Source organism: Suncus etruscus, chromosome 15 (genome assembly GCF_024139225.1).
Source record: "Suncus etruscus isolate mSunEtr1 chromosome 15, mSunEtr1.pri.cur, whole genome shotgun sequence".
NCBI classification, from domain to species: Eukaryota; Metazoa; Chordata; class Mammalia; order Eulipotyphla; family Soricidae; genus Suncus; species Suncus etruscus.
Window position 1 is genome coordinate 66,306,275 of NC_064862.1, and position 15,122 is coordinate 66,321,396.

Consider the following 15,122-nt stretch of genomic DNA (forward strand, 5'->3'; position numbering starts at 1 on the left):
GTACCGAAGAGAGTGAGGAATGGCGAAAGAGTGAACCATTGTCCACATGGAGTTTTAGACTCTTCTGTGAGTTATTTCTGCAGTTACATGAAAAAGAAATCAGGCTGAATGAATGGATGGGTGCATGATGGATGGATGTAGCCTGGATTAAGCAAGCCCAGTATGAGGTAGAACCACAGACACATCTGGATGTAGACTTCAGGATTTTCCACCAGACCCCTGAAAACTCTTATCAGGGTCTAGAAGTTAAGAAGCAAGTCAGACTGGGCCCAGAACAATAGTACAATGATAAGGGCATTTGCTTTGCCAGTGGCTGATTTATGTTTAATCCCTGTCACCACATATGGTCCCCTCAAGCCCTGCTGGGAATGATCCCTGAACCCAGATTCAGGAGTATGCCCTGAAAAAAATAAAAAGAAGTATGCCCTGAACACCACTATATGTGCCCCAATATATATTTTTTTATTTAAAAAAAAAAAAAGCATGTTAGAGATGCATTTCTTGCCTTCAAACGAAGGTCCTAAGCACCTGGAATTCTGAGCACCTTTTGCTTTAAACCAAAATTGTGTTTCAGCAGCAGGAAAAGACAGCAGAATTTACTTCTAAAACACTTGCTGTTCCTAACAAACTAAACCTTTTCCCCACACATACACACCACCCATTAAAAAAAAAAAAAGAAAAAAAAAAAGAAGATTTTCGTAATGTATTTGGGGAGGAATCTTTGGCCAGAACAATACTCAGCAGCTTCCTTTGTAGTTTTTGAATGTAATAAATGCATTAAATTTTTCAAGCCGCACAAAAGGTTATGCAATAAAAAGTAATTCTCATTTATCCCTGCCCTCCTCACTCAGCACCATCTCAAGTTCTCTCCCCAGAAGCAATGTCTTTTCTGGGCGTCTTGTATCTCCTTTCTGAGATGAACACGCTGTATCTTATCCTTTTTTTATTCCATCTTGGCAATCATGTCGTATCAGTACACACAGATCCATCTCACTCTATTAATCGACTAGTTCGTAATGCAAATAACCCGATAGACATTTAGATTATCTCCCACCTTAAAGCAAACCCAGAAGCTCAGTTGGAAGATTTGAAGACTTTTTTTTTTTAACCACCAGGTTAAAAAAAGTAGGTTCTTTGCTGGAGATTTAATTGGCAGTAGAGTGATTAGAGACAACTGGACAGTCTTTTAACTATCAGACTGGCTGAGAGACTAAATCTCACAATGGATTTCTCAAGAGGTGAGGGCAGGGGAGCCTCAAGGTCACAGGATGCCCCAGGTATGCTGGAGGTAGGGAGACACCCTCCCAGGAGGAGTCTTGTCTCACCTTCTGTCACTTCTTCCCCACAGAAGCCTGATGCCTCGAACCCTGGAGAGCCAGATCACTCTGGAGAAGACACCCAGCTACTTTGTCACTCAAGAAGCCCCTCGACGCATCTTCAACATGTCCCGAGACACCAAGCTGATCGTAGTGGTGCGGAACCCCGTGACCCGGGCCATCTCCGATTACACGCAGACACTCTCCAAGAAACCCGACATTCCCACCTTCGAAGGCCTGTCATTCCGCAACCGCACGCTGGGTCTGGTGGACGTGTCCTGGAATGCCATCCGCATTGGCATGTATGCCCTGCACCTTGAGAGTTGGCTGCAGTACTTCCCACTGGCCCAGATCCACTTCGTTAGTGGCGAGCGACTCATCACTGACCCGGCCGGAGAGATGGGCCGAGTTCAGGACTTTCTGGGTATCAAGAGGTTCATCACAGACAAGCACTTCTACTTCAACAAGACCAAAGGCTTCCCTTGCTTGAAAAAACCGGAATCCAGCCTCCTGCCTCGATGTCTGGGAAAATCAAAAGGCAGAACTCATGTACAGATTGATCCTGAAGTGATAGACCAGCTCCGGGAATTTTATAGACCTTATAATATTAAGTTTTATGAGACAGTTGGCCAGGACTTCCGGTGGGAGTGAGCCCCTGAGAGAGAAAGGCTTCTTCTGCTTGGCCCTCACTGGGGTTTGTCTCTAGAGCTTGTGGTCCACTTTTGACCCTCCCCAGAAAATCAAATCCCTTTTTCCATCTTGGGTACCATTATCCTGGCATGGGGAAACCCAGTGAAGATCCAAGGGTGCCCTGCCACCAGCCCTCCCAAGTCTGTCCTGGCAAGTGGATCTACTTCGGGCAAGTTCAGTGAGCTCCAAATGATCTCCCACGGGCCCTGTCAGGCATCAGGAAGTTATTTTAAGAGCAGGTCTCCCACTGATGATGGTTATAATCAAAAGCACAAGTGGTAATGGTTTTCTTGCTAGGGACACAGTGGTCTGCCCCTGTCACTGGCCACCTCGAGAGTGGGCTCATTCATTTTTGAGTGGCGTGTACCTCTTCTCTGAACTTAACCCTCTGGAACTGCCTTGGGTGCTGGAATAGGTGTCATCCTTGCCTTCTGACCTTAGTGGAAAGTATCCCTTGGCTAATGGAGAGATTGAAGAGCTGGGAGCAAAGCTCCCACCCAGCCACTCCTACAAACGATCCTTTGAGGAGGAACGAGACCAGAGATGTCAGAGCTGTGGTCTCAATTCTGCTTGAAGGGTAACTGTGTTGGAAAATCACTTTGTCACCCTCCCTGCTCCCTGTGAACTGAAGCACATAACTCTGCTGTTACGGGTACTTTCCTTACGCAAGCTTTCATGTTGAGCATGCGGTAGATTCATGCTTGTCCATGTGAAATAAATATGGCTCTCGTGTCCTTAACGCTGGGCTTTCTTGTCACCCAGGCCTGGGGCGTGGTTCATTCATTCATACAAAATTGGATTGGCTTTGGGAGTGGTCTGGGTGGGGTGGGTGACAAGGGCAGTGAGGGCTGGGTATGGACTGTGAGATGTAGAAAGATCACAGGGCTGTGGTGGAGTGGGGTGTAAAGGTTCTTACTGCCAGAGGTTGGGGTAGAAACAGCCATTAGGGGTGTGTAGGGGTATTCTCTTTCTGACACCTGAGTCTAATTGTATCCATCTCTGATTCTGCTTTCCTTCTAGATGTGGCAAACCAAAAGTCTCCATAACTGGTTGGACAACAGATATGGTTTTGGTTATCCAGAAAAATATTTTGAAATTATTTCCAACATTTAAAACTTGGACATTTTCATGTGAAAACTTGGATTTTCTGCTCCTTTGTGGGTGTTGGGCTTGGAAAACAATTTCTGTGCTTGGAGCTTACTCCTGGCTCTGCATACAGGAAATACTCCCAGTAAGACCTGGTGGACCATATAGGGCAGAGAATCAAACATGAGTCAGCAACTAGCAAGGTCAGGGCCCTACCCACTTTGCTGTTCCTCCAGACCCTCCAGATTCTTTTGAAAAGAGCTGGCGCCCCTGTACCTGCATGCCAGCAATGTTAAGTTAACATACTCTTCTCCATAGCATCTGTACTGCCTGGTTTCCAGTCCACAGTCAGCACCTCCATTGATGATTTGCCATCTGTCTGACCCCTGCATGCATGTTTGTTAGTTGTTAACCTGCTTCGAGTGTGTCCCACCACCTCAGAAGTGACCAAATCCTCTATCAGTGTGCCCAAGTTAGTTCTAATGACAACTACTGGCTCATCTGCTTTTACTTCCTCTCCTCCAAACTTAAAGAACTATGCCCTTTCTTTTCTTTTTATTTTGTTTGTTTTGGAGTCATGTCCAAAGGTGCTCAGGGGTTACTCCTGGCTCTGAGCTCAAGAATCACTCCTGGCATGAGGAACTATACAAGATGGCAGGGAATTGAACCTGAATGCAAGGCGAGGACTGCATGCAGTCTGCTGCATGCATGGCGAGGACCCTATCAATCACCTTTCTAGAGGGATTATTCCTTCTCTGTATTCCACTCACCAGGGAGTTAAGAAATGAAGATTGTGCAGAGAAAACAAACAGAGTTTGTTGACTGAGAGTCACTCCAGCAAGGAAACTTGCTCTGAGAAGGCTCAGGTATACATGCACTGTGGAATAATCACTGCATGCAGGCAATCTAGGTGGGAAATAATTTCAATTTTTTTTCTGGAAAACCAAAACTATATATGCTGTCCAAGCAGTTCTGGGGACTCTAGTTTGACACTTCATAACTCCAGCTCCTCTGTTTGCAGTGTTTTCCTGGAAACTTCCCAGCCACACACATCCAGCAAGTTTCTGGCTACTGAGAACTCATATTCCTATGAAATTTTACTCACTTGTCATTTGCATGAAAGTCATGAAGTCTTTCCAATGTCTTTATCTACTTGTGTTGACTCTAGACGCACTTGGTTGTATGTATACATCAATTGTATACACACATAGCTGGTATCACATTTGATTCTCATTCATTGTAGAAATGCCCATTTTCACCATAGACCATGAATGCCACCATTCATTTACTGAAGATCAATAATCTTGATCAAAGAAGTAGACATATGAAGAAGTCTATGGATGGGTGTGAAAGGATGAGTTGAGTTTGAGGCCAGGGAACATGTACAGAGTTGTCTCATGGTGATACATTTCACACATCACTCCAGAAATACACACATGGCCAAAAAGGACTGTTGAAGTTCCAGGAGCCACCTAGCCTTTGACCTAACAGGCATGCTAGAAGGTCACTGAAAAATCAGACTCTTACTTACAAGATACAAAACTTTAAAGCATTCATTTTTGCTTTGGGCACCAGGGTATCAAATGACTGAGCCTATGATCAAGTAGCCTTTTCTGAAATCTGGATCCCTCTGTGCTGCCCCTATGGTCATGGAAGGGTGAGAGGAGTGAAAGCTGGGATCTATTAATAAATAATAAATTGCTCAGGAACTTACTCTTCCCAAAGTATTTGGTGGCCTGTGTCCACTAGGCCAACTTGGTGACCAGCATGATCGCCAAAGGGAGGATGAATTAACATTGAAGAAAACACCCAGAGGCACCCAGTGAGCTCCACATGTTTATCCTAATGGGGAAGAGTCCAGTCATAATTGAAAAAATAAAAACTGTGATAAAGCTTTAGTTCTTGACATTCCAACCATTCCCCAAATGAAGTAGCCTCTGAGAATAAATGAAAAAATGAAGAGATTAGCCTGTGACAATGAGCATATCAATCATTTTGTGCAAACAAAAACCACTCAAGAGCCTTTAAAAGCCCAGGTTAAATGAGTAAGATCTAGTGTGTGTTGAATTGGGTCAATAAATGATTCCTAATCCAGAGTAATTTCCTAATCTGAACACAGGCTGGTCCCAGAGCATCTGAGCTGTTCATCTGAGGCTAGTAAGGCTTCTCATGTGGCAGTGGTGGGCCATTTCCCAATATTAGAGAATTGGGTGTCTTGAGCATCTCCTCTTCCCATGAATCACCTTTCTAGAGGGATTATCCCTTTTCTGTATTCCACTCACCAGGGAGTTGAGAAATGAAGATTGTGCAGAGAAAACAAACAGAGCCTGTTAACTGAGAGTTACTCCAGCACGGAAATTTGCTCTGAGAAGGCTCAGGTATACATGCATTGTGGAATAATCACTGCATGCAGGTGATCTAGGTGGGAAATAATTTCAATTTTTTTTTCTGGAAAACCAAAACTATATATGCTGTCCAAGCAGTTCTGGGGACTCTAGTTTGACACTTCATAAGGACAGCAGAATCAGAAATGGACACTATCTCTGACTTTCTCTGGTTCTGAGTTGGAAATGGGACCCAAACATAGCAAAGCTGGCAGCCATTGCTTAAGTTCTGCCTCTTCTGGTTCTATTAGTGCAAAGATTGAGAGTCAGAGTTCTGTGAAGTCTGATCATTATCAGCTCAAATACGGTCTCTGAGGGAAGTGCATGGACTCACATGGTACAGCAGGCTCCTTAGTTGAGGGGCCACATTCCTTGTGAATTGTGGGGCCCTATCTGCTCACATGACCTCAGAAATAACATGGTTACTGAGTCCTGGGTGCTAGGGAATCTGCAAAATGTGCCCCTTTATTTAGATGAAACAAAACTTAGTTCAAAAAGGGGAGGTTAGGAATCTGGGATAACTAACTGTCCTTTGGGGTAGGGGTATCCTTCTCCATGTCTCTGGGGTGTGGACCTGGGTAGCTCTGCCTGCCTTTCCCTTTTTCTTCCACTCTGACTGTGGACAAGGAATTTTGGAAGGTAAAGGAAAGAGTCAGGATATAGCATCAAATACAGGATCCTTCCCTGTTCTTTCCTAGCTGTATGATATGGTTCCATTATCTAACTTCTTTGAGTAAATTTTAGTGTTGGTCCATTGGTGGATAAAATAGACCTGTGACTAGAGTTTGTGTGGAGAAGATTCGTGGAAAGTACTTTCTTGCCACAGAATTGTGGCTTCTCCTCTCAAGGGCAGAAGGGCTTCCAGCAACTGCTTCATTACTGCTTCACTCTTCCCTGAGCCCCTGAAGTTGACGGTTCGTGCCCTTCTCGTTCAGCAGATTGTGTAGTGGAAATGCACCCAGATGGCCTGTATGTAGTAACAGGTATTTTGTTCCCAGGACAAAGTGACCTGTGTGTGAATTATTTTCACTGCTTTGACATTTGCTTCCAAACTCAGGTCTCTCCACTGTCCTGGTCTTGGAACATGAGGCTTTCATCACAGACATGGGTCAACCTGATCCATATCTAACTAGATTATTATCCACTCCTTCTGGCTCACAGATACATGGAAGACGGATATGTATTTTGTGGACATCAACCTGCCTGGAGCTTTTCCAGGGACCCCACAGTGGAAACAAATCTACTGAGTGCAGACTCAGCTCTGCCGTTGGGGTAGTGGAGAGGGTGGGGTTGGGGTGGCCTCTTGTGACCTGCAGTGGGCTGGTTATCCTGAGCCTCAAACTTCTGAAACAAGGATCAGAGTTCTTGTATAGTTGGAGTAAAGAGAAGTATATGTAGCTGTTACTGAGGCTGCCCCATCGCCCCTGAACCTGCCCACCTATCCAGATGCAGCTCAAGCTCAGCATCTCAAGGATTCTCTAAAGACATCTTAGAGTCCTGGGACATCTCTCCAGAGGTCGCAGTCATATGGAACTTCTGGATAGTGGAGCTCAAGTGGCAGAAACTGGAGACTCTGGGAGATACTAAAATAAAGCCACAGAGGCAAGGTGCAGGGAGTGGGGTGAATGGCAATAATATATCCCAGTCACCTGACTTTGAGATTACTTCAAGGAGATGAAGTGCTTGCACCACTTTTAGATCATTTTTTCTTTGTAACAACAAAGATTTTTCTTCCCATTTTATAAGGGAAGAAATTGAGGCCCAGTGACTTTTTCTCCCCTAAAGCAAGTTGCCCAGGGGATACCACAATCAAGAGTTAAATGTCTCATTTCTTTTTTAAACTTTATTGATTGATTAATTGATTGATTGGTTTTTGGGCCACACCCAGTGGTGCTCAAGGGTCACCCGTGGCTTTGTATTCAGAAATCACCCCTGGCAGGCTGGGGGACCGTATTGGATGCTGGGAATTGAACCAGGTCCCTCCCAGGTCAGCCACATGCAAGGCAAATGCCCTACCGCTGTGCTATCTCTCCAGCCCTAAATGTCTCATTTTTAACTTCATGTTCTTTGTCTTGATGGGCCAGAGTCTGGTGCTATAGCACTAAAATTTAACATGTCTTTTGGGAAGACTGACCTTAGCAGAGGTCGTGAGCCCAGGGAATGAGAAACAGCCACGTAAGGGCTCTAAACTTGAAGTTTTAAAGTCCAGGACATCAATGTCTAAGAAATGGGGATAACAATAAAAAACTGAGCATAAATCCTGGTGTTTTATTTGTACCAACCAAGGACAATGGATGTGATTTCACTCGAGTCTGACTTCTGAAATTACACAGAAAGCCAAGGGGCTTCACAGGTCAAAATAAAAAAGATCCCAGATAAAGTTAAATGATCAAAGATCAAATGACAGTTCAATGGCTTTAAAAAGTCACCAGGGCAAGCTTGAGGCCATGAACTTAGTCCAAGGTGCCATTGCATATGCCCTGGAAGATAGCTCAAGGGGCAAAGTTCAGGCCTAAAATGTGCAAGGTGCTATGCTCATTCTCTGGCACCAGCAGGGTCCCTAAACACTACTAAGTGTGGTCACAGTAGTCTTAGAAAACAGCTGGACAAGACACCAGTGTACCCTGGACCCCTCTCAGCACCAGTGTCAGATTCAGCCAAGCTTTGCTGTAAGAACTTATTTTTTTTTAAGTAATCATCAAGAGGAAGACAGAATCATAACAAGAGATGTACGATGATAAATGCTCCATGTTATTTGAGCTCACACATCACTGTGCATTTCCTAAGAATCAAGGCAAGGAGAAAAATCAATGGGCAATGTGGCTTCAATGATCTAATGATGTAAGCTCAGAGGAGAGAAAATGAAATTTCTGGAGGGAGTTTTATATGAATGGTTTTGTATGGTCTCCACCATGGAGCCCCAATAATTACTTTCACAGGAAATCCAGGGATAATCCACAGACTAGTCTTTCTCGCTGGAAATAATGATAAACATGAAAAAGTAAGAATATGGAATAATGGGTCTATTGTGGAGATTTCAGGAAGGAACCCAGTGACATCTACTGAATTGTAAATGAGGGGTATTGGTCCAAGCAGATCGAGGGATAAAACCTGGAGAATCTAGGAGAGAATAATTATGATTCTCTTCCTAAAACAATGGACCTCTGACTTTGTCCTCTGCTCTAAGCAAATAATGCCCCATTGTTAACCCTGGTAAACATACATGAAATATGAGTAATCAATGACTTTGTGTGGGAGAAAACCTGCTAATAGAGAAAAGAGAAGATAATCAACAGGAGGATCATGTATAACGGAACCCATGAAAAGCTTGACTATTCCCAACAGAATGAGCATTGCAAGAATAATTGCTGATGGACTGAAAGCCTGTATCCCCATCTGGTCCTGGGTTAATAAAAAGATTCAACAAATGCCACCCATTGCTTCTCCAAATTCTGTGAATTCTATCACTTTGAGGATATTGACAGACTATTTCAAGGCCCTATTTTCACTTGAAGGTTTCTGTGCCTGCCTATATGATGGCCACACAATAATTAGGATATATCCATCATTTCCCCCAAGATCTTTTTCCTTCCAGTTTTATGAAGGTGGACCATGTGAAGTAGCCAATATTCCATTGTTTTAACCTGCAAATCAGCGATTTTGTATGGTTCAACCTAATGTGAACTTGTGGAAACTAAGGGACCCACAACACTTTTAATGTTCAATTTATTTTACTCAGATATACAAAAATTCACATTATCTGGCTGAATACATATACTTGAAATAATGTTTTTCACCTTCTATTTCAAGAAAGATATTACGTTTATTAATCTCTGGAAATGTGCAACACTGGAAATGTGCAAAGTTCCTAATGTGACTGGGAACACCCCCACTCTCATTCAAATGCCTATATGGTGGCATTCCCTGATTTCCTGTCCATTTTCAGGACTTTAGGTCAGTTGGCCTGTCTGTTGGGGTTGGACTCCCACTAATACCTCTTAATATCTCTTGGCCTCTTGATTGTTAGGGTGAACTTCCAAAGGCTTGTTCACATCTATCTGGGCTCTGTGAGTACACATCCAAAGCAAAGAGTAAGGACTACATCTCTAAACATTTCTGCTACCATCTCTTGGTAGCCACCTCTGTGATCGAGTCCACGTTGACCTCTAGAGTCACCTCAAATTAGTCTGGAATCAGCCACACATCAGTGTGTATAAACAGTCTGTCATGGCTCAAAATAATTTAGATACTGTCTCTTAATAGACATGATAAGCTCAAATATTGAATGATAACATAGTTTCTAAGAAAAATATTCAGTGTGTATATACTTCATCTAAATACATTTGGAGACTCTTCAACTTGAGTACACGTAATTGCTATTAACCTTTCGGGAAAATTTGGCAGCCAAATGGCCCCCAGGTAACCAAGCAAATAAAATTTTGAGTAGGAAAATGGGATGTTTTCCACTTGAATGCCAAGATATTTATTTTTGTAAGAAGCACTCATTCTTTTTGGCATGATTCTCTTGTAACTAATTCTACCTGGCACCATTTATCCAATGGGTTTAGCTGTCTCATGTTGTCTCCTGCAACCTGAGAGTCTAACCTTGAGATCTGTAGAGAAAGGAAACCAGCTTCTCTCTTTGCTATGGCAGTAGGACAGACCTCCAAGTCACCTTGGGACAACAAATTGTTCAAGGACACAGACTCATTGTATGCCACTTTTCGTTAAAAGAAACGGAATTTGCTGTCCAACCCACTTTAATTCTCACAATCTGTTTCAAATAATGAGAGAGAGAGAGAATTAAAAGCTTCAGATCGATATTTTTCAGATCATATGACTTAACCCATAAATGATTTATAAATATGAAATCAGAGCCAAAAATACACCTAGGGTCTTAGTTCATTCGTTCTCACCACTCTGTGGAATGACACTGAAGGAAACCATGAACAATGTCAAATAACTGAACTAAAGCTGTTGGTCTCTCCCCTTGGCCATCTGAGAGCATGGTCTATAAGATGTGACAATGGCACTAGGTTTCAGGGACTGTTAATAGAAGTTATGTTTTCCACACTTGTCTCTACCCAAACCCAAGTTTTCAGGGAGCCACGGCTTTTGCTCCAGGAAAAAGACAGCCAATCCACCTGAATCTCCAACAAGGTATCTCAGAGCTGTAATCTATTCTCATGGCAAAAGAACCTCTGTAAAAGAGATGGTATGAAACACTAAAATTCAGTGAAACTGTGGAAGAAGGAAATGTGGTCAAGAGAGAAGAACTTCTCCAGAGAGAGGAGGGAACCTCCTAATGTTAAGGGAATAAAATTACATTTATTAATGAGTGTGTGGTCCCAAAATGGAATGGAAGCTACTTGCTTTTGCAAAGTTGTTTTTCTAGATTCTTCCCCCAAACTACCTCAGCTTAGAGACATTTTGTTTTATTATTGTTTGGATTTGGAGGTAGTTTGGCTTTTTTTTTTTTTGCACAGTTTCACACATGTATGTGTGTGCATAAATTTTTGTGCATGTGTTTTATTGGTGTTGGTAGAATATTTTTAGGGCCATACCCAGCAGTTGTGCTCAAGGTTTACTCCTAGCTCTGAGCTCAAGAATCATTCCTAATCATATTATTGGGACCAAATGCAATGTCAGGCGTCAAACTGAGTTCAGCTATATGCAAAGTAAGTGCCTTAATCCCCCTCCAGTTCTTCTGTCCTGGAAAATTCTGTGTAGGTAAGAATCTGCCGCTCTTGTTTTGTCAAGCAAAGACAACTCTAAACTTTGGGTGGTCTTCAACCTTTTTAGGCCTTTAATTCTGACTGAAGCTTCTCTTGAGAAGGGCCTTCACATGTTGACACTGGCAAAAGGGCTGGGCAAGGAGCAGCTTCTTATTTTATTAATTCTCAAAGCTCATTGCCAGAAACCCACTACTTGCCTGCCTGCCTATCTCATTTATTTTCAGACAAGCATAAACTCTCCTTTGCATTGATCTTGGTGGACCCTATTCAAAAAATTAGTGATAATTTTTTGTAAATATTGGAGCACCCAAACAGAGCCTAGGACAGGAAAGATAGGACAGTGCTTAAGGAAACTTGCCCTGTATATGGCAGACCCCAATTCAAATTCCCCAGACAACATTGTTCCCCCAAGTATCTCCAGTGCTTACTCCTGAGCACTGCTGGATGTGATCTGAAAAAAAAAATAATAATTCTGAGAATAAGATCTAAAGTAGGGGCCCGGAGAGATAGCACAGCAGCGTTTGCCTTGCAAGCAGCCGATCCAGTTCCAAAGGTGGTTGGTTCGAATCCCGGTGTCCCATATGGTCCCCCGTGCCTGCCAGGAGCTATTTCTGAGCAGACAGCCAGGAGTAACCCCTGAGCACCGCTGGGTGTGGCCCAAAAACCAAAAAAAAAAAAAAAAAGATCTAAAGTATTCTTGGACCTAAACGTTTTCTCTAAGAGCAGGTTGATAATCAAAAGATTTAAAGTTTATAGGCCCTTGCAGCTAAGCAGCTTTGCAGCTAATTGCAGCCATGCAGCCCTGCAGCTGTGGCATTCGCAGGGATGCAGTGATAGCACAGCAGATAAGGCATTTGCCTGGCATGTGGCTGACATGAGTTCGATCCCCAACATTCCATATGGCTACTTGAGTCTGCCAGGAGTGATTTCTGAGCTCAGAGCACTGAGCACTGCCGTATGTAGCCAAAATAAATAAATAAAAAGATTTAAAGTTCTGTATAACTTTGGTATTGAGCCTGAAGATGTACATTGATCTCAGAAGACTTTGTAGGGTTGAAGATGGATAGAGTCTTTTAACACACATCCTTACAAACTCCTCTCAGATCATTACACACACACACACACACACACACACACACACCTGCCTCTACTGCAGATCTGTTCTCTCAAGACCCTTCTTAGAAATGTGGACCACCCATACTTCCTCTATCAGAATTGCATATGAACAAGATCCCAGGTGATGTCTGTGTCCACAAACAAAAGAAGAGCAGGGGCCCGGAGAGATAACACAGCGGCGTTTGCCTTGCAAGCAGCCAATCCAGGACCAAAGGTAGTTGGTTCGAATCCTGGTGTCCCATATGATCCCCGTGCCTGCCAGGAGCTATTTCTGAGCAGACAGCCAGGAGTAACCCCTGAGCAATGCCAGGTGTGGCCCAAAAACCAAAAAAAAAAAAAAAAAAGGAAGGAAGAGCACAGTGCTTTCCTGCATTTCTATAAAGTTTCTGGAAGACAGGAAGTGATCAAGGTTTTGCTCCATAAGTGGCAAGTATCAGTTATGAGAAATAAAGTCAAGTCTCAGTTATGGGAAATAAATCATTTCTGGGGATCTGCCACACAGCACAGGCTAGAGTGAAGTGTGTGTGTGTGTGTGTGTGTGTGTGTGTGTGTGTGTGTGTGTGTGTGTGTGTGTGTTGAGAGCCACACCTAGCAGTGCTCAGAGTTCACTTATGGCTCTGTGCTCAAGAATCACTCCTGGTTGAGCTTGGAAGACCATCATAGATACTGGAGATAAATCCAGGATTGGGTACATGCAAAGCAAGTGCCTTACCTACTGTACAATCTCTCCAGCCCCCAAAAGTTTTGTTAAGAAGACATTTAATGTTCCTTCAACAATAATATGAGGGCACACAAAAGGACTTGTAAAGCTGAAAGTAGGCATCTTGGACACATTTACACCCTTTATTATGGTGAGAGCATTCTTGGAAACAGGCAATTCAGGCTTAATGGGTGAGATTTCCTTATATCCCTCTGGGGTCTTCTTGGTCTGGTTGAATAAGAAAGGAACATCAGATTAGCTAGAGGAAATATATAAGTAGAATATATGTGGAAATTTTATGTGGCTGTAAATTCTAAGAAAATGAAATTCACTGAGGGTTTTTACTCATGAACTAAAGGAAGGGATTGAGAATCCAGAGTGATAGTATAACAGGTAGGGCATTTGCCTTGTATGCTGCTGACCTGGTTCAATCCTTGGAACCTCATATTGTTCCCCGAGTGCAGTACCAGGAGCAAGCCTTGAGTATCATCAAGTGTGGCCAAAAAGAAAGAAAAAAAAAAAGAAAAGAAATAAAAATCTATTGATGCATCATGTGACATGGAGAGAATGATGCCTGTGATAGGCCACATGCTGGAGATATTTGCCTGCCCTGAGAGAGAATTCTCCAATAAAAAGGTTCTTTCTGGGGGCTGGAGAGTATAGATTAGATAAAGTACTTGCCCTCATGTTGTTGAACCTAGTTTGAATCCCTAAAATCCCCCACCAAAATCACAAGCCAAGAATAGTTCCTTAGCACAGCTGGATGTGGAGCTCTAAATCTGAAACCTCTTTATTCTTCGAAGCAATGATAACGAGTTCCCTAAAGACCTTGGATCCTCACTTAACCTTAGTGCTTGCCACATGTCCAGGTGACAAATGTTAGAGAAAGCCTGTTCCGGACATCTATATGCCTATAAGACAAATTGGAGAAAGTTGATCCTTTGGCATGTGTGCCCAAACTCTTGAGATTGAATGTAAAATGTGTGGGTTTAGTAACCAGAAAGCACATGGCCAACCTGGGTTCAAGCCCCAGTACCACATCTAGTCCCCCAAGCTGCCAACAGAGATCCCTGTAAAAATGTGTGATCATGATCCCTGTATGCATATATATGGGTATATATACACACAATTATATTTCAATGAAGCTCTTTTATAATTTACATTTCTCAAGGAATACCCCATGCCCAAATAATTTTTTATTATTTTAATTTATTTAAAGAAAATACATCATATAGTTGACATAGTTGATCATAATAAATTTGTTTCCAGATAAAAGAATGCAAAGTTATTGAAAAAATAAAGAAAAATTAAAAAAAATAAAAAGGAAGAAAAGAAAGTTAAAAAAATTAAAAGTACAGTAGTAAGCACATTTGCAAAAACTATTGTATCTCCAGTGAAGTCATTAATACAATGGCAGAAGGTTTAGTAAGCTCTTGTTGTTAGCTGTTCATTCTGTTAAATTCGTGTGTAACTATAGAAATGACAGCATCAAACAAATAAAGTTGTCCAGAGATTCAAAACACTATTACTGATACTCTGACTTTTAGGGGCGTGTACTCACTCAGCTGCCAGGCCTCCTGAAAGAAAGAAGATATTGGGGGGGGTGTGCCCAGAATCACTCCAGAAAGCCCTGTGATATCAGAGCCAAAACTGGATACCTGAAGTGTGGACAGATTGGTGTCCCCTAATGCAATTGTGGAAGGTCAGTGACCAAATTATTTTAAAAGCTGCCTGAGGATGCTCATCTGACATACATTCACTCTCAGGAGCTAAGGCTGAGAGTCCTGCAAGGCAGTAACTTGATACCATTAGATGCTAGAATTGGAGCCAGTGTTCAGGCATCAGTGTGTAAGGCGCCCCCACTGCTCTCCCAAGGGTTGTTGTAATTGCAGCTGAATCCCCAAATCTGATTAGGGTCTCTGGACAGTGTTAGCTGCGAGTTCCACTGTCAAGACATAAATTAGTTCTTTCCAGCAGATCTTTAGGAGGCTGTGGGAGTGAACTTCCTCTGAGTACTGAAGCCTTTGACTAGAAAGAAAAGATTTGCTAAAATCTATCTGCCACAAATGAGGCAGATGCTGCTTTTTGTTAAACT

At 42.7% G+C, this 15,122-nt stretch overlaps 1 protein-coding gene across 1 annotated transcript in view; it reads left to right on the forward strand.

Moving 5' to 3' along the window:
- HS3ST2 (heparan sulfate-glucosamine 3-sulfotransferase 2) overlaps positions 1 to 2,745 on the forward strand; it is a 105,409-nt gene extending 102,664 nt beyond the window's left edge. The window contains exon 2 of the mRNA XM_049789533.1: positions 1,349 to 2,745. Coding sequence (XP_049645490.1) covers positions 1,349 to 1,967 — 619 coding nt within the window. The 3' untranslated portion in view covers positions 1,968 to 2,745. The remainder of the gene's footprint in view (positions 1 to 1,348) is intronic.
- Positions 2,746 to 15,122: the final 12,377 nt, after the last annotated feature.